Source organism: Triturus cristatus, chromosome 11 (genome assembly GCF_964204655.1).
Source record: "Triturus cristatus chromosome 11, aTriCri1.1, whole genome shotgun sequence".
In the NCBI taxonomy this organism is placed as follows: Eukaryota; Metazoa; Chordata; class Amphibia; order Caudata; family Salamandridae; genus Triturus; species Triturus cristatus.
The window spans coordinates 494,835,173-494,856,015 of record NC_140594.1 but is presented as its reverse complement, the minus strand read 5'-3'; the positions used below and the strand labels follow the sequence as shown (position 1 = coordinate 494,856,015).

General features: G+C 41.0%; 1 protein-coding gene across 3 annotated transcripts in view; it reads left to right on the top strand.

The window, feature by feature from the left end:
* Positions 1-20,843, top strand: part of ENTPD4 (ectonucleoside triphosphate diphosphohydrolase 4) — a 136,292-nt gene that overhangs the window by 110,315 nt on the left and 5,134 nt on the right. For all 3 annotated transcript variants that reach the window (XM_085633251.1, XM_085633252.1, XM_085633249.1), the window contains exon 12: positions 11,267-11,428. In XM_085633251.1, coding sequence (XP_085489377.1) covers positions 11,267-11,428 — 162 coding nt within the window. The remainder of the gene's footprint in view (positions 1-11,266; positions 11,429-20,843) is intronic.

Below are 20,843 nucleotides of genomic sequence, written 5' to 3'. Positions count from 1 at the left end.
CAATGCAGATGAGCACACAGTATGTGGTGAGAAGAGTAAATGGAATCACAATAAACCTCTTTGGAGAAATGTGAACATGCAGTGGATGCCAAGTTTCACTGTTCACAGGCTCTCCAGGAAGTTAGGCTTCTTTCGGTGCTTTAAAAAAAAAAATTATGTGCCAGGTACTGCGAGGTATAGTTACTATGCTTTACTATAACATGCCCTGGCTTCATCTCAGTTTCATCTCAACTCCCTTCTGTACTTTCCATACTAAACATTGCTTATTATGTTCTATTTTGCTGCTTGTTATAGTGGTGTGTGACATGGGACCCATATTTGTAGATTTACAGATACTACCTGCACTTTATGTTGAGCGTTGGAAGGCACAGGTTCTAGTTATGAAGTTGTGGTTGCAGTGGTGGAATGTATGTTTTTGTATACTGTATGTTTTGTTGTGTGTTTTGGTACTGAGCTGATGTCTCAAAGCTCATACTTGAGTGGTGTACAGTTGGAACAGTGATTGCAAACCAGTTATTTAAATAATGTACATCCTTCTGAGACCTACCACATGAACATCAATTGTTTCATTGTCTGAGCGAGGACAGGGAAACAGGAGATTTTGACCCAATTCCACTCATTATCGACAGTATCAGAACCATATGGCTAAACTTCAAATAGTTATGCTAAACTCAGTGGTTGAATGTGCCCATTAAGAGTGCTTTATGACAACATGATAGATATTATACTCCTTCAGAAAACGTCTCTGAGGCACTAAGATATTTCCTATTGGTACCCCTGTACTTTACACACTCATGCTTCCACGATCGGCGGGGATGGTACCTATGTTGTTGAGAGCCTCCCGTTTGTGCTTGGCCGACTGTGAAGATGTTCACTCAGGAGGTTGGTAGGCATGTGAGAAATAATGTATCGGAACAATTTCTCAATCATTTCTCTGTATTGAGCCAACAAGAACAAAAAACAGTTCTACTGGTATTTCCTAAAATCGCAGAATTTACAACAGGTCAATGGGTCTCATCCTGTTTCTGAGCTATGTGGACCCTGAGGAAGATCATGCCGCTTCTCTCTCTCTCTCTTTGCATGAAGCAGCTGTTGCCCTCATTCTGTCCAGGATGTATTACTGTAATGCATTCTACTTATACATTTGCAGGGCATGCATTCATAAGCTGCACTTGTTCAGAATGTCACAGCGAGACCTATTTTGGATCTTCCCAAATTTCACTCGATTTCTGGTCCCATTCAGAAATCGCCTTCGCTTCCAGCTGAGAAACACATTCTGTTTAAAGCACTATGCATTGCTCATAGGGCGCTTCATAACTCCGGTCCATAAGGAACCCAACACATCCTCCAATTTTATGTCTAGGCCTGGGCAGTAAATTCCGTTACGCATGCGAAATTTGGGTAATTTCACGTTCCGCGGAGGACGCAGAATTGCCTCAAAATTTCCGCGATCCGCTGCTTCGTGGAATTTTTTGCTTGATCGCGCTTTCAAAGTGCGTGTTTCGCAAGATATTTCCCCCCGAGCATGCAAACAGCATTCGCAAGCAGGCAAAAAGCATCACGAACGGGCGGAACAAGCAATTCCGCGTGTTCGCGGAACACTGCGTGCTTGCGAAGTTTTTTTACCGTTTCACGGAGATTTGCGTAGCGCAGTTACGCAAATTCCGCCCACCTCTAGTTATGTCCCTGCTAGACAGCTGCGTTCTGCCAATAAAAATCGGCCGGTTGTTCCCAGATTTAGGAGGACAAGGTGGGGAGGAAGAGCCTTTGCTGTGGTGGCATCTAAACTCTGTAACACCCTCCCTATATCGATCTCCTGCCTCAAGTCGCACCTCTCCTTCAGTAAATCTTTAAAGACCTGGCTCTTTGCCCTTTAACATCCCCTAGAGGGTTGATACTTCCATCTCTCTGACAGCAGTCCCGCTTTAGCACCTTGACGCCTTTGGGCAATTGTTGGTGCTTTACAAGTTGGTCATTTATTCATGGGTGACTAAAGGAAATATAAATGTGGTGTTTTATGGATCCCTGTATAAATCTGGAAGCCCCTTCTCTACCATTGCTCCTGAGGACTAAAGAGAGGAGGACTGTAGAGGATCTGGAATTCCTCCATGTGTGGTTATAACATGGTGCACGGTTAGTTTGCACATTTTATTCCCAGGTCCATGAGGCTTGTTAGAAAAGACTCTAGTTTTTGCTAAAGAGATCGGTCTTTGACATGGCTCTAGACTCCTCTATTATGACTGGAGCTCTCTGGCTACTACCCCTTACTAATGAAATGGAATTCTCTCCCCCCAGACTTCCCTGCTTCTGGTCTACAAACTAAAAGTGGTACAATCATTCAATCCCTTCTGTGAAATACTTGAAGAGAAAAGTGACCTACAGGTTACCACCCCAGAATTACTTATGGCATTCAGGATATATTATCAATTATACCAAGGTCAAGCATTAGATGGTGAAGAACAAGATGCCTGTTTACCATCCTATGTACCCCTAGCGACTGATTGTGATAAGAGATGAGTGCTCCTATAATTCCCACAGAGGTGATAATGGGGATCAAAGGGATGCCTTGCACAAACCCCAGAGATCCTTTTCACAGTTGTTCATGTATTCCAAGATATGTTAGCGCTGCCCCTAGCTGCAGTGTTTACTTTTTTGTTCCTAGATGAAGGCAGCTGAAACCATGATGGAATTGTTGAACACACTGTAGCAAAAACCGAATAGGGTCCTTAACTGTGTGGTTAATATAATCTGATACCACTTCTCAACCATGTTGTAAAAATCTTTACAAGACGTCTGGTCTCAACAATAAACACAGTCTACCTGGCCCTGGTCACCTCTCCCCCTATCAGTTGTGGTTCAGAAACGGTTGTCAGACAGGCAAACACAAGACTTGAGGTGAACCTAGTGGATACAGCAGCCAAGTATAAAGTTCTCACAGTTGATGCGGAGGAGAAAGTTCATAGGGTTAACTAGCTGTTCATGTCCAAGTGTTTTCCAAAACCTTCTTGATCCCCTCTGACTACCTTCATAACGGGTTAACAATGTACAGCCCACCGCAAGCCTTAAAGTCAATGGGGAATTCTCCCAGCGCATCCAGGTCTTGAGAGGCATGAGACTGGGATGCCAACCCCAATATTTACTCTCCAAAGGGGGTCTCTGATACAACAAAAATGGGAATCAAAAATAACCGGACTTGCCACATGAAGTGTAGTGCTTACATTTTTGCTATTTAGCGTTTACTTCTTTGTCGATACTGCTAAATTAATCCCTGCATCAGTGGCAAAACTGGAGAATTTCTCCAGTCTTTGGGTTTTCGGTTAAATACACCAATTCTCGGGGAATGAGTGGCCTCCACCACCTTCGCATATTTGGCTTTGAATACACTGATGAGCTAATTAGATACTCCGAAGTAAACATTACTAACACTTATGACGCTGTGTATGCTTGTAATGTCCTAAAATCTTCTGAGGGTTCTTTTTAAGGATCTGTACATATGGGTGAGAATTGACTTGTCCTGGTCCAGTAAAGTCCATAGCATAAAAATGAGCTTTCTCCTTCATCGCTTCTACTCAATACATGACTTGGGCATAAGATTCCCCAAACGTTAGCTGCCATACAGAACCATGCATTCAGTTTTGAGTTTGTGGGGAGTAAGGCCCCTAGGGTCAGTAAGACAATTCTTTTCATTATTTATTTAATTGTTTTGAAATTTTATTAATTTGCGCACAAGCAAGATTACAGAGTTTGTACATCTCAAACAATACAGAAATGAGATTAAAAAACTGAAAAATAATATAACCAAAAAGAGTTAAGTACACAAATATATAGAAATGGGAAATAAGAAACAGATCTATACAGTAGCGTCCAACCATTTAGTGATCGGGGACCACATTTTTTGGCCCCAGATTTGTTTCTGGGGGCCACGTTTTTTGTAAACAGTTCTAAATTATATAGCGAGAGTAGCCTTGATCTCCAATTGCTAAAAGTACGAGCATCAGCATTGATCCAATTAGTAGTTATGCATAGTCTCGTTATAGACCTAGAAATAAAAAGAAAGCTAATTTCGGCATTTTCCCGAAATGTTGTTTCCACTTCACTTTCAACACCAAAAATTACCAGCTCAGGAGTAAGTATAACAGGAGTCATTAAAATTAAGTTTAGGAAGCCCGTTATATCTTGAAAAAAAATGTTTAAACTTGGACACAAAAAGAACATATGTATTGAGTCAGCCCCATACAATCCACACCGATTACAAGAATGACCAGAGCTCTCCTGAGAATGAATCCATTTCGAAATTTTGGCAGGGGAGTAATACAGATCAAAGACTGACATAAAATGTTGCGATTTCAGACTGCCAGATAAAACTACTGAATTTGCCAGCTCTAATGATTTAATACCAACTTTATCTAGTTTCCTTTCCCACCGGGCACATTGCAATATTAAATCATCAGAAAGTTCCACCAACAAGGTCTGATATATTGCCCCAATGCGTGATTGTCGTAAAAGCACTTCAATTATATTAATTGGATCCAAATTCCCCTGAGCCATTTGTAATTTAGAACCAAGAAAACTTCGAATTTGTAAAAATTTAAAGAAATCGCATTTAGGGAGGCCAAATTCCTTCTGCAAAAGTATAAATGACTTCAAGCTGCCATTTTGACTTATATCCCCAATAACCTTAATACCTAAATCAGCCCATCTGAACGTAATCTTATCTTGGAATGTTGAAGGTAATAGGCCATATACTAAAAAAGGGGTGTACAGATTGAGGTTAGGGATGTTGAAAAGCTTCAGAATTCTCTGCCATACAGAATATGCAGATTTAATTATTTTGAATCTAGTTTTCTTGTAGTAACTTGGTTCCAGGGTCTTAACTAGTCTTTGTCGGGCATGTTCTCCTAAAAGCATCTCCTAAATTGAGGGGTTAATAGCATCTGATCTAGCTGTTTTAGCAGTCACAAGTATCTCCATGTGCTGAAATAAAGCAGCCAGATGATATAATAAGAAATTCGGCATACCCTACCTCCCCTTAATCTTGGCAGAGTCATCCATTTTATTGCTCTTCTAGGTCTACGATAGCTCCATAAGAACCGAAAGCAGGTCTGTTCAATTTTAGCATAAAGAGAGGGTGAAAAAATTAAGGGAATAGTTCTAAAAAAATATAAAAAATTAGGAAAAATAGTCATTATAACATTACTTCGGCCATATAATGATAAATGCAGATGATCTAGTCTTTCCAAAACAGTGCTAATAGTATGAATAGCGGGTAATATATTAAGTTCAGGAATGCGTTCTACATCCGATGTTATTCTGACCCCCAAATAAGTAGCCTCTGAAATTGTAATATCTAGAGGGCGGGATCTATCTGAATGTAGACATTGCGTTTTGTCCAAATTCAGTTTATAACCAGAGAGATCCCCAAATCGTTTTGCACAGATATCCACAATAGGGAGAGCGTGCCTTAAATTACTAGTAAATATTGCTATGTCATCGGCATAGGCCATTGTTGTATAAGAAATATTATGCAGAATTACGGGTTCAATATTTATTTCCCTTTCGAGTTTTTCTAAAAAGGGATCAATATAAAGAGAAAATAATAATGGAGAACAGGGGCAACCCTGCCTAGTACCTCTGGTAATATTGAATGTTTGTGAGTTTTGACCAGATATACGAATGACTGCTTCAGGTGATATATATGAGGCTTGAATAAATTCAGAGGAAAATCCCTTCCAATACAGAACCGACCACAGGAATCGCCAGGAGACCCGGTCAAACGCTTTTTCCGCGTCTAACAGGATCATCCCAAGCGGAGATCCCGTGACCTGCGCCCAATCAAAAAGGGCAATTGCTCTCCTAATATGGCCAGTGGTATCTCTACCAGGATAAACCCATGTTGTCTAGGAGATTCTAATGGAGTTATAACAGAACAGAGCCTAGCAGCAATTATTTTTGCATACATCTTACTGTCAGCCGTAATAAGTGTAATCGGTCAATAAGAACCTGGGTTGAGCTCCGGTTTCCCCTTTTTCTTAAACACTATAATCATAGTCCTTTGCCAAGATTTGGGAGTCAATCCCCGTTGGGCTAGCTGAAACAGTGAAATTAAAATAGGTTTCAGCGTTTGTCGAAATTTACTGAAAAACTCAAGGGGGATGCCATCTGACCCAACAGCTTTGCCAGATGCTAGAGATAAAATAGCGGTCTCAACTTCATCCCAGGTGATTGGAGAGTTAAGAACCTCATTTTGTTCCATGGTCACTTTACATGTGGTTATTCCATTTAAAAATCCCATAATACTTTCAGCAGTAGCTTCTTTTTCAGCCATATAAAGTTGACTATAAAAATTATGAAATACATTTAATATACCTTGAGGGGTATCAACAATTTGATCCTGCTGACCCTTTATCCTACAAATATCATTCGCCACAACTCTTTGTTTAATGCGTTTACCCAAAAGTTTCCCGGTTTGTTCCCCAAATTCAAAAATATCTGAGCGGTGTTGGATATAATTAGATGCAATCTCTTCTGCATAATGTAAATATATTTTGGACTTAATAGCAGAGATTACATTTAAACATTCATCAATATTTTGAGCTGTACTAATCTTTTGCTGCTGTCAGTTCATCAATCCAGGATTTAATCAAAGCTTTAGTCTCCTTCTGAAGATGTAATGAGAAACTAAGTGTTTCCCCGCGTAGGGCGGCTTTAAATGCGTCCCATACCGTAGTTTCTGGAGCAGTACCTTTATTAATATTAAAAAATTCCAGAATCCATTTAGCTACATGTTGACAATAGGCCTCTTCTAATAAGAGTTTTTTGTCAAATGTCCATGTATTAAAATTCCTTGGGAGTCCGTATAGTGGGATCTCAATCATTAGTGGATTATGATCAGAGATAAGTCTTGGATGTAGGCATAAGTAGCTTTATCGGCTAGCTGTTGTGAGCAAAAAAAATAATCAAGCCGTACAAGTTTTTTATGTGGATTTGAAAAAAAGGTATATCCAGGCTCTCTAGATCTATGTCTGAACCATATATCCACCAAATCATATTCCACGATCAGGCCATGTAGAGCCTTAAACGTTTTATTCTTACGGCCGGAATAGGGTATACCACCAGTTAAATTAAAGTTATGTTCTAGATGAATATTGAAATCACCGCAAATAACCAGTGGAGATGGCCAAGTAGCTAATTCTACATTAATATTATTCAAAATTTCTGGATCGTCAGAATTAGGCCCATATATAGAGCAGATTGTAAAAAGAAGACCCCGAATATCTATCAAAAGGATCACCCAGCGTCCTAGTTGATCCTCTTTCTTTCGTCTACAAGCAATAGTACCATACTTCGTTAAGATTGCAACCCCTACGAGTATTAGTGCCTTGATGTGTACAGGCAAGTAGATCAAGGCCCAGATCTCTGAGCCAATTGCGGTTGCACCAAGAAATGTGTGTTTCCTGTACACATAATATTTCTATTTGTAATTGCTTGATTATTTTGGCAAAAAGTTTCCTTTTTTTGCGGTCATTAAGCCCAGAAATATTGATGGTACAAATAGACAATTTATCTCTAGCTATTCTCAATATGAAATGACAAAATATTCACTTGGCCCGAGACCAAGTAATCAAATTGTAAGCATTACTGAAATCACCATTATGATAATTATTTCCCTATATAAATAAAGATGTACAAACAAATTGGATAAATTAAGTAAATTAAACATACCTTGTGCTCCCCCCCCACCCCCACCCAAAGTGCCCCACCCTCCCCAAGGGGCCAACCCCCTTCCCTCCCCCCAAATCACGAGGCTTAGGGAACTCAGTCCCTGGTGATGTCAAGCAAGGCTCAACCTCTACCTACGTAATCCCCCCCCCTCCTCTATATTGGGTTTATTGCATTTGATAATAGATACCCCCTGATAGAATTAAATAGCGGACAGAAATTCTTGAGCTTGAATCTCAGACAAAAAAAAATGAGTTTGCCCTTGAAAAATCACTTTTAACTTCGCAGGGCTTAAAAGAAAAGCCTGAGCTCCTTTAGCTTGAAAGCCAGATATCAATTGCCGCAAGAGCCATCTTTTCTCTACAGTAGCCTGACAAAAGTCAGGTCGAACAAAAAAATCACAGCCCATGGCCTTGCGCTTTTTATCCGATCTAGCAGGTCGTATATAGCTTCTCTAGCTAGAAAATTATTAAGTGAAATATGAATTGCACGAGGTCTCTGTTCAGTTAGTACACCACTTTTCTTACGGATATTAAAGGGGAAGCGGTGGGCTCTTTGAATTTGTGTTTGCCACTCTCAATGTTGAAGTTCTGGAAATGCTTCAGCAAAGAGTTCCACCACAAATTGACGGACATCACCACCTTCTTTCCCCACAGGAATACCAAGAATGCGAAGATTATTCCGCCTTGTACGATTTTCTAAGTCCGTTAGTTTCCACACAGTATCATCCTTAATAGATTTGATGGTTTCTGTAAGTGTTTTTTGGGCAGTTAACTCATCCTCCAATTGAGAGATTCAAGTTTCAGCTTCCCCCATTCTTGTAGAGAAGTCAGAGCATGACTTGGCAACTCTTCTGATGGAATTTTGAAGTTTACGATAGGCCCCCTGTGTTCTTAAACTCTCAGATCTGGTTTCTTCTCTGAGGGCCATAATAGTTTGATATATAATAGGGAGCGTAATTTCATCTCGGTTTAGATCTATAGCCTTTTCATTATCAGCAGATTGAATCTCTGCTGGGATCACGTTGCTGTTCAGACTTGGAGAAAAAGAATAATCCCATGTCATCAAACCAGCTCCATCCTTGTTTGGATTCGCTGATGCCTTGGGATCATATGAGGCGGCGGCTCCATCTTGGCCCAACAATGTTCTATCGCTCTCCTCCTCCCCGTGTAAACTACTACAGTCACTGTTATCTTCACCAGCAGCTGAATCATCATCGGAAGAGTGGGAGTAATCAGAAAGGGAGTAACATTTATCACCCACTTCCTCATCTTTGTGGGCCACAGGTTCATCGCCACCTAAATTTGCTAAGCATGTCGGATCAATAGACAAGGGATTACTCGGGCAGATCTCAGAAAGGACTACAGGGTCCATAATGCAACTGGTTTGATGTGCTGGATGTGCTGAAGTGTCTTTACAGTTGCTGTCAGCCAGGGAAGCTCCGCTAGCAGGCACCGATTCCCCCTTACTTGCAACCCCAGTCATTTCATCAATGTCGTGTCTCGGGGATTCCAGAGATATCCCAAGTGCCAGCGGAGCAGCTGTCAAAGCCACAGACCCCTGCAGCATCGCCTCAGGTAAAATTGATACCGGCATTATTGTTGGCGTTTCGGGATTCCCTTTCCCTTTTCCTTTCTCACGTTGGGAGATCGTTCCACTTTGCTTTTCTCCGTGGGCTTTGAACAGGGCGGGGACAGTTTTAACGCTGCTCTTGCTTAGCCCCCCGGTCCGCGAGAAACCCCCCGCTGGAGTACTTACGGGGCCGCGTTTTCCCGCATTCGTCTTCACAGCCGAATTAGAAGTGGGTTGTAGATGTTCATCGGCTGCCGGATTCCCTGAGAGGCCGCGGTTCTTTGCTCCTCTCATTCCGGTATTCGGCGGCATTTTACCGAGCAAGTACACAGTGAGCGCCGATAAAGCAACAGCGCCGAGAGCCTTCCAAGGCACCAGCTGAAACGGCAGCGGTACCCACCCGATCCGAAACCAAGATTGCCAAATCATCCGTTCAGGTATTTATTCAAAAAGCTTTTCGGGGGTTTAAGGGTCAGGAGAGGGATTTTGCATCCGTAGGAGGTGGCGAGTCAGCTCACACAGCCACAGCAGCGGCCGCCATTTTGCCATGTCCCAAGACAATTCTTTTCAAGAGTCCTTCAGAGGGAGAAGTAGGTTTTCTGGACATCCTTCATTACATAAATGCGGCCAGGCTTCTCAGGTTGGGTTGATTCGGTGACCCGAAGCTCAGGCTGGTGCTGGAAACAAACAGTCCAGCTGTGATTCAACATGTGTTGTGGCTTACCTCTTGTCATAGGCCTGATGTTGGAAGCTTACTCTTCCCTACTGCTGTATTGTTAGTGCACTGGAACAGCTTGATTTAAAGAGGTGACATCGCTTCTGGGGCATCAGATGGTCGGCATCGCTATGGAGTCACAAGACGCCCTCTAGTAATGCGCAGAGGTACTGCTGTACAAAAAAAACAGATCCAGTCTGGCGTCTGTGAGAATTCAAAGGTAAGGAATCTGCAGCTTGATCCTGTCTCTACCAGATAAGGCGTTACCGAAGGTAAGTAACTTATTTGTTTAGTTCATCAATGGGGAGAGAAGAGTCTGTTACTGAGGCAGTGGAGTGACTTGACATCTCAAAACTTTCTTGTACTGTTTAGTATCAGAAGGGTAGGGATTTATCATGCTTGGAAATTTCTATCGAAGATATCAACTATAAGTGCTCTACAAAAATAGTAAACTGCATTGCAATGCTTTTATTTTAGATCGTCTGAAATCAAATGTGTTATCAAGCCTGAACAATTGTTTGTGCTGTACCAAATTGAAATTGAAAACTTGCAAAAAGAAACATGTACCTTTGTATCTTTGCCGTCTTCGAGCTTTATATTGAGATTTTTAATCCCGGGGACAAGGCGTTCATGTTAGTATATACTCTATCCAACTTGGATAGCAAGAAATGTTATGGAATTGCTTGAACACTTGTATCTTAAATAGAATAACTTTTAGTGTTATGCCTTTGTATCAGAATGTAGTCTATTCAACAATGTTGAAGACAACTTTAATGTTGTCTTTGAAGTCTCTGGCTACATGTTTTGGATGGTTTCACTAGAATTTGTGGTAGTCTCTTGTTAGATTTTTTTCTGGTTAGCTATTTAGTGATCAGAAAGAGGTTTCTTTTTCCTCTTTTGCGTATAATTGACTTAGGTTCTACAGCCATGTTTTTTTAATGCCTTCATCTGTGTCGCCTGTAGGAAAGCTACAGATAAATGTTGTGTCGTCTATGCACTTTACAATGGATCTGTTCCTATACTGTGAAAACCCATAAAGAACCATTAGTATTTCTTTCTGAGAATACACATACGCACCAACACTCTGTGGGTCCCTGCTTTAAATGATCATGTTTTTAGTATGGCATTAATTAGAAAGGGGTAGGGTATGCTCAATTCAGACTTAGTTAAAAGAATTTCTGTGCTTTGACAGTGACACCAATTAATGGGTTCAAATAATACTACAGATGAAATCTTATGTTTTTCCGTTCTCTCCTTTAGGTATCAATGCTTTAAGTCAGCATGGATGTATGAGGTCTTCCATACAGGCTTTTCTTTCCCACTCAATTACAGCAACTTGAAGACTGCTCTACAGGTGTATGACAAAGAGGTACAGTGGACCCTAGGAGCAATCCTTTACAGAACACGATTTTTGCCTTTGAGGTATTGTATACTCGATCCTCTATTTTCTTTGCTTTGATTTAGATGTAGCGGAATGCATGTAAAGACAATAAATGATTCACGTTGATGTTATGACCTACTGGCGTCCCATGTTGTCTTACTGTGTTGCATTGCATTTGGAATGCCATTGTATGCAGAGATCTCAGCATTTAGAGACCGGTAACAGAGTTTGCTGCGGAAATAATTATTTACAACTAGTCCTTTCTTGGGTGCCAGGTTACCCAGTAGCAGTGACTGCTTCAAGATTGTCTTCTACCTTAGTCCAGGGCCAACTGCAATTATTTTGATTGGTACTTTGCTGATCCTATAGACTTTTCTTTTTCGCTCAATACAGCTTCAAAAGGACTTTCAGTTAGACAGTCATTTCACAAGTAGGTCTTTGTGTTGGATCACTGCAGGCCTATGAAACAGTGGTCTGTAATATTCAGAACGTGTACTATGGCAGCTCCTTTTGTCGAATAACCCTACCCTTCGGCTCGTTCCTCCTATCATAATCTTCTTATTGTGGCTGAGCACCACAATGTCCAATACAGCTGTCTTCCACAATCTGCATGCAGTGCTCCTAGTACAATTGAGCGTTGTGAAACAAACGCAAAACGTGTTCAGTGAATGTTGATTATTGCTTCTAGTTTGTGCGGTATACTACTGGCTTTGGTACTTTTACCACAACAAAGTAATCAAATATCATTATGGGTAAACAACCTTTACCATGCAGTCTTTACCACTCATTACCATTACCATGCACGCAGTCATTCCCTCCCAGTGCCTTTACCACTCAAGTCTTTACCATGCATGTGCTTTTACCACAGCATGCCATTACAACGAAAATGTAAGTATATGCCAAGTAAGTGAATTTATATATTAGAAATTAGGGTAAGGGATGTTTTAGAGTTTGGTGGTGAGTAAGGGTATATAGTGCTAAGGGTGAATTTGGGGTTATGGGGTGGGTAAGGGTATTGGGTGGTAAGGGTATTTTTAGGGTGGGTAGGGCTATTTGGTAGTAAGGGTGTTTTTAAGGTTTATGGGTGGGGGTAGTGGGTGGTATGGGTATTTTTAGGGGTTAGGTAAGGGTATTGGGTGCGATTAGTGGTGGATAAGGTTCTTGAGTGGTAAGGGTGTTTTTAGGGTTGTAGGTGTGGGTAAGTGTTTTGGGTGATGAGTGTATTTTTAGGGTTTAGTGGTGATTGAGTTTAGGGTTTAAGGGTATATATATATATATATATATATAATATATATAATATATACACACACACACGTATATATAATGTGTATATATGTATATATTTTTATATATATATATATATATATATGTGTGTCTTTACACAAACATTGCCTTGTTTTTCCTATATTTTCTCTTTTGCTTTTTGCAAAGAATTTTCAATTTTTGCTTTCACATATATCACTAAAAATAAAATCCAAAGCAAATAAGTTTCTATTTGTATATGTGTGTATATATAATATATTTGCACCAAGGCCACTTGCACTCTTGGTCGGGTGCTCGGTCACGCTAGGGTAGACTTGCGGGTACATATCAATGCACCAACTTCCAAAGACAACCAGCACTCTCTGGGTTGGTAAATCGTTCCTTTATTCAAATGTGTAGAAAGCAGATACATTTCGGCAAGCAGCTTTATCAATGGCATTGATAAAGGTGCTTACGGAAATACATCTGCTTTTTGCACGTTTCAATAAAGGAACGCTTCATCTACCCCGAGAGTGCTGGTCATTTTTGACAGTTAGAGCAGCATATATGTTTTCACTTACCCGATATATACTTACATTTCATTTGTCATTGTAAAGGTATGCGTGGTAATGGCATAGGTGGTTCCGTCATAGATCCATCATTATGTCTTGCACAACCACCACTCTAATACGGTCCATGTTGGTGGATTAGCTAAGACATTCTAGGCTCTCACAAGCAAAAATACAGGTGACTCTGCGACTTGGTCACAGACACTCAACTTGAAATGGACTGCTTTGAATATTAGACAGAAAGAGGTGGGAACACACTGCTCCCACCCCTGTTCCTGCTTTGAATATTAACTGAACCACCCTCTAATACAGTAAATGCTGGTGGATTACCTAGGATGTACACTGCTCTTGCAAGCAAAAATTAAGGGTACTGTAGGATTTAGTCACACACACAGTCAATTTGAAATGGACTGATTTGAGTATGAACTGTGATGTTTCTGTGCCCCTTATTTTAAAATCCATGTTCACTTCTGTGAGTGGGCGGCATGCACATATTTCCATAGTTGAAAAGTCTGAGTGTCCAAGACCATGTTTTTCAATCCTCAAAGTGTCCTACTCTTAAGAACAAAAACGTTTTTAAATCTTAACCCATCACGCACAAAGCTCTTCAAAACATTAAATTCTACTGCACTTAATGAACTCTGTGTTCGAAATATAGTAACCTAATGTTCTTTCTTGTCTTTCTTTTGGTGAAAAAATCTAGTAAAGGCATGACCCTCCCACTCCTTCCCTCACCTACTACCAAAACGAGCACCCTGAGCTCATTCCAGAGGAGAATGTTCTCAAAAGCATTTGGCTGTTTTATTACCCACATCCATTCCTGTTTGCTCTGCCGGTCTTCCCACAGTCATCGCTGGAGACTCTCCCCGCTAAAATATGTCCCACCTTTCAAATTCTCAAAATAAGTGTACTGGCTTTCTTGTGTTTGGATGTCATAGGTATCCTGACACCTAACTGCTGCACTGGAAGTGCATGTTAAGTCTGTGAAAGCAATGCACAGAGTGTGTCTTGCTTTTGTATTCACAAGCTTGCCACTGTACCCCCAATACCTGCAGGGACGTGCTTACCGGTTAACATGCCATCTGAAAACGTAACTCTTGAACTTAATTTTAGAAGGGCACAAACCTTGTGCAGTATTAAACGTGTTAAACTAGGACTTCCTGCCATTAATTTGGTCAACAAAATTGTCATGGACATATACCATGCGCATATGCATACCGATACAAGGTACGTACAGTTTGAGGAGTAGACAGTTTTTAGTGGCTTCATAGCTGTTGATTAGTAATTGGAGACCCTTTGACTAACATTTAACAGCGCATCATAGAGAACCACTCTTCCATAATGAAAAAGATCAGCAAAACGACGTTAACTGGAGTAGTCCCTAATATATATGCACACAAATACAGTTTGAAGCAGTTTACAGTTCAGTGCAATGGATGCAGGATGCATCAAAGTATTTCATACATGCCTAACTGCGTAATGTGGAAATAACAGTCATCCACAGTATCAGCAAAGCGCTTTTCTAAATAAAAAAGGCAGATTTCGGAAAGATAGCTGAATTGCACGTCCTACACAATCTAGTATTTTTTTAAATTTTGTTTATTATCCTTTTTTCGGTTTATATAAACCATACAGTACATACAAGCAGCATAATACCAATAGATTACATACCGTAATAGATAGGGCTATAGTATATACATCCCAATTTCGAAAATAGTCATATATGATACAGAACACTGACTTATTATATATTTATTCCCTGTATAATACTTCATAGCCGTTTCTAGTCCATTAACCTTTTTTTTACAAAAATATAACATCGTCTAAAATTTCATATAAAATAAAAAAATAAAAACGACAAATGCTTAAACTTCCATTATCACAGCTGGCAAAGATGTTAGAAAAGGGTGCTGCTTGCATTCAGTCATAGTGCTTTATTTAAACTAGCAGCATAATTCATTAACTTCTTATAGTCCCCAACTGGTTCCAAATTATCTAAGAATTGTGCATGAACACGTACGCACCACACTTGTAATTATATTGCAATTGTTTGATACAGTACTCAAATGATTAGCAGTATATCTCAAATCTGCTTGTGCATTAAGGCCAATCAGCTCAGTTTTTGCTAATTACCACAGCTATGCACATTCAACTAGTGTCAATTCATTACAATAATATGACACATTGCTAAATACCTGTACAACAATTCTCAGTTGTAATGACTTATTACCCTAAGTTAAAATAGTGTTATATACTATACAAATGAAGTCACAGTAGGCATGGTTAAAAATATTTGAATAAACCCCTAAAGTGCATAATAAAATAATTATCATGGACCTAAATCATATTTCAGTGCATTACATCTCAACCGCCAAGCATACATAATATATATGGAGCCTAATCACTCAGTACCATCACTCTTCATAATCCAAAGTACTTCCTTCAGATGTCTCAAAGATAGCATACAACACATTGGGATAATCCATGATTTACTAAGTAGATTATAGGCAGGACAAAAAAATAAAAAAGTGCTCCTCTGGCGCATCACCAGCCGAGCAAGAGGGGCAAGTACATTGAATCTGACTCTCATTCCATCTGCTACAAAAACCATTAATGGGCGGAATGCCATACCTAAACTCGAGGTATGAGGATTTAGCTCGGGGAGTCTCAATTTGGTTCAGGAATGTTTCAAAAAGCAAATTGTCTTTGCAATCCATGAACCTGGCAGCTAGCATCCCAACATTCTTGCCTCAGAACAATTTCTCATTGATATAGGTCCAGTACACCTTATTTAATAATGCCAGTTTATGTTTATTTATTAGCTGAGGGTTAGTGCAGTAATTACTCATGCCTAATCTAAATAGCCATTTTTAAATATGTTTAAAACCAGGTTATACTCCACCTTAAAATCTAAAGTTCTTACTTAATTAAACGATTGCCTCAGGGCAAGAGGAAAGCTCCAGGTCTAAATCCTCAAGTAAAAGGCTAGTGGTGTAAATTCTGCCACATGCTCTATGTTCTTTAGACCCAAATCTAAACGATTGGAGTTAGGGTGGCATTCTACTAGTTATGGAGTTAAGGAAAGTCAATTTTACTGTTAATCTTACTGACAATACACCTTAACTGCCACCGGTTTCCCTGGTTCTTCCTTATGTCTTCTCTATCCACTCATCTTTGTTGAAAAATAATCAATAGACCACTTTACAGTAATTCTGCAACCCCATTTTGTCTCAGGGGTTTCGATGCTAGATGCAATGTCAGAGTTTGCATTGCCCTGTAGGAAGACTTTCTCACCCAGTGCAATAGGGGCAACATCTGGACACTGTATTTGCAGGCACCTCTTGAAGAGATAGCACAAATTCTCAAGGTTTTCAGTTCTTTATTACAAGCACCTTCTTAAAGCCTGAGTGGGTCCTATCGCTGCCATGGAGAGTTGCTCCTGCCTCAGAACTCAGTGAACCTACTGGGAGCATTCTGGGGTCATTCATGTTCCTAGAGCCTTATTCCACAAAGAAGAAAACACTTGCTTCAGAGGCTGAGGTTGGTCCCGAAATCGCTGCCGCAGTCTGATGTGTTGGCAAGTTTTTTTTTTGTTTAAACTTCCTTAATTTGAACAGTGCTAACTTTGTATCCAGAACCTGTTGAGTTGCTGAGTGTCCTGCATCAAAGACACCATCTCAGCCTCCATTAAAAAACTAAAAAGCAATAACTATGACAAATGTATAAACAGTTCTTTTTCCCACACCTCTAGGCCAGAAGTTCAATCATGCTAGTAGGGACTATGATTATTGTTCACTCATCCTGTTGTGACAAAACAATGTAAACTCCACTCATTTGGATTGTTTTTCTTCAGATAATGACTTCACCTTCCTGTAGCATTTTTTTTTTACATTTGCCACTTGTTTCTGGCAAACATTCAAGTGCCTTGACCAGTTGCGTTTCTTTTATTTTCTCTATTACTTGTGGACAGTGCTTAACGAGGAATTGCTGAAAACCCTATGTAGGTTGTCCTACCTTCTCTCTGTGAAATAGCCCACTCTGCTCTGCCATTCTGCTTCTGACAATAACTAGATTTTTGACTTCCTTTTAACCTAGCGATCATTTTTAAAGTCTTTAGTACAAGTCTGCATCTCAATTGTAGGATGCGTTGTTAAAAGTTTAACATTTTGCACTAAACTACTGGCTTTTATAGCTTAAGACATTCACCATATTTGTGAAAGTCTCGGTTTCTAGTAGCATTTAACCAGTGCTTAATTTTAGCCGGTAATTGCAGGTGGGGCCCACCAGCACTCATTTTTGGGGATTGGCACTTATTTTTCCTCATCAGATTTTCACCCAGAGCAAGAGAGTGAAAAATACTCAAAGGGGAAAGGAGGAGGAAGAGAAGGATTGACAAAATATGCCAAAGGTAGAAAGAAGGAACCAGTAAGAGTGAAATAAAGGGGCAGGAGTATCCAGTCCTCAGGGTCGAGGCCACTTAGAGCTCCTGCTATGTCCTATGGCTGATGAACTGCTTCCGGGTGATTGAAAGCCAGATGGCACATTTGCGCAGGCGTTTGTGATGTGAAGAGAAGGTTGTCCCATCTCACCTGGTCTCCTCCCTGCTCCTTTTTGCCGCAGTTTGCAGGGGACAATACCCCCTTTCTGTGCTGCTTTGTTGCATTGCATCGGAGCCTTGTGGACAATGCTGACAACACTGTAAGCATAGCATCTGTCAATTTCCTACCACAGCACGCTCACTCAGTTTAGCAAACTGCTGCAGGGGCACACACTCTTTACCCATCGCACGCCGTGCCATTCCCGCAATCCAACCCTCCTCTGCTTCTCCAAATAAATAGATCTACAGAGTTCTGGCAACCCGCCTAAAAATGCCTGAAGCAAGGTTGAAATAAGAGGAGCAAGTGGAATAAGCTCTTTATGCTCAGTTCTTTATCATTTCTTTTAACATGGTTGCAGGAGCAAGGGATACGTTTCACCTTGTTGGGCAATGTCTGGTGGTTTATCTGAATGGAATGTGGGCTGGAATGTGACTGTAAGGCACACAACCTAACAGATGTTATGGATATTAGACAACAGACTACAAGCCATCGAGTTACTAAGCCGGTTAAGCAGTCGTAATGGCGCAGCTCAAGAAATGTCCTGTTTGGCCTCATTAGGATCAATTTCAAGCTAGGGAGGCCTTGGTGAGGTTACAGAGGTGGTGAGCATAGCGGCAGATGCGGCTTGTGACCCCCTTGAGGAACCCCACTTACTTCTTAAACACTGCTACAGGTCTGTAGGCATCAAAATGTTTTATAGGTGCCTGCAATTGTTCTTCCTCCTCTTCTGTAAGACTGTTCCTGGCTTCTTTAGGAGACTGCCATAACTCAACCTTCGAGCATTCATTGGCAGCAATGAAGCGACTCACAAGGGATGTAACAAAGTCCAAGCAGTACTAAGCATCGTACTAGTTCAACCTCCGTTCTAATCTCGGTCCCCAGCAGTCTGGAAGGTAAAGACCAGGCACATGGCACAGCACAACTGAGGCGAGAGACAAACACTAATTTCAGTAGGTCAGCAATTTTTAGAAGTTCACCAGTGTCTGAACTGGTGCTCAACGAATCTTTTGTACTCCTTCGATGGCAACCTTTGTTGGAGACATGAATACATTTGAAGAGGCCAAACTACCCAAGGGGGTGTGCATGATTGAGCACTCTGGGACACCTTTAGTCGACCCCTTTGCTGCTCTCATTACATCTATCTTAAGACTAGATCAACAGCCTCTCTCCGATTCAGGGCTGCCTGACCCGCCCCTCCTTTTCACCATCCTTGGGCATTGCTTCAGGGCCGAAAAAGCTGCCAGTCTCCACATTAGGTCCAAAGGGGTCATTAAGGAAGTAGGTAACTCTTAGTAAAGGCCAAGTTGCTCCTCAGGCCTCAAATGATTTTTCAGCCCCTCTTCCCACGCTACATGCCCAGAACCATGCTCAGCTGCACACTTAAATCTCATGGAAAGATTGATCCAGCCTAAAATGGTTGAGGTTGATGATAGAGAGGGTAGCAAGTCTGTTTCACTGCCTACCACTTCTCAGAGACAGCGTCCTCCCCCCTTAGGTCATATATCTTAGACATAGCTGGCTGCTTTTCCACCAAACAAAGTTATTCTACCTCAAATTTTTGTTGAGATTCTCAAGATGAAGATATCATGATTCATACAGCTCCAGCAAAGAGTGTCTGATGTGTAAATTGCAGGGGCACTCAAGACTCTCTCACCTTGAAACTCCAATCAGAACTTTCCGAGCTACAGTTGAAGCTTGAAGATGCAGAAAAAAGTTCACAATGTTCCAATCTACGCTTTGTCGGGATCCCTGAGGGCCAAGAGAGTGGTCGGTCTGTCACCAACTTAATGTCTGATTGAATTGTCAAATACGTGATACCTGAAGAAACTGCCAAGGAACGTGATCTTACTATTACACTTGCCCACCATGTACCTGCATTTCAACTTCCTAATTGCAAGTATCCCAGAACTGTTCTTGTGAATTTTGTTGGCTTTCGGGTGAAGGAGCGGGTTCTGTCGAACGCCATTCGGGATAAAGTCTATCACACTTCTGAAAACTATTCTTTTAGAATTTTTTCGGACCCGTCTATTTCTGCAGCCCGGCGCTGCAAAGAAATCAAGTCAATGATCGACAATTTTAGGAGCTTAGAGGCGCCGGCAGGGATAGCGCAGATGTGTAGATTGAAATTTCTGTATTAGGGACAATCCCGCATTTTCTACACAGTGGAACAGGCCTACAAGACATTCAGAAGCCTGATGTGGGAGGAGGGGGGCCGGGCCGGAGCTGGGTTTAAAGATTAATTAGCAGTTTTTTTTGTATTTTCTGATTTTGTATTATTGCTTGTTCTTGCTTATACTTTGCAGTGTTTTTGTTCATTTTTATATGCTCTTTAATTTGTGTTTTAGTATGATGGCAGGACACTTTGATAGGCAGATGGTTTTCGATCACCGACAGCAGTCACATGATTGCCATGCCAAAGTACTCATTTAGGGGTTGGGGGAAGTGGGCAGACTTGGGGGGTAGGGTCATGCTTTGCAGGGGGCCTGTGATGTAGGGGGGTATTGAAGGGAGGGTCACTTAAGGGTTGATAAATCCAGGTAGAAAAGTTCAGAAGCATTTCCCTTTGCATTCGTCTACATTTGGGTTAGCAATTCTCCTGCTTAGCGAGAGCTATTTAGTTAGGGCGGAGATAAGCAAGCCAGTGATGAGTCATGAGATCCTCAACTTTCGTTGTTTGAGGGTATTATCCTGCAATGCAAGTGGAATATATCCTGCAATGCAAGTGGAATAAATAATCGTACAAAGTTTAGGTCCAACTTGGCAATCAACAAAAGCACAGATCATCCTCGACCCATCTCCACGCTTTGGGCAAGCAACCCAGTATCCCGGAGTTTAATACACATTCACTTTCAGCTTCTGCCAGCGCTGAAGTAAGGGGGCAATATTAATATCGCAGGATGTTCCATATGAAGTGCAGTTGATCTCTCAAAATCCCAGGCTAGGTGGATTTTGGTGTGATTAAGGGTCCCTCTTCAAACCATTCATATCATCAGCTACTATGGTCCGGTTGAAGATGAGGACTCCTCTGTTCGGAAAATATATAAACT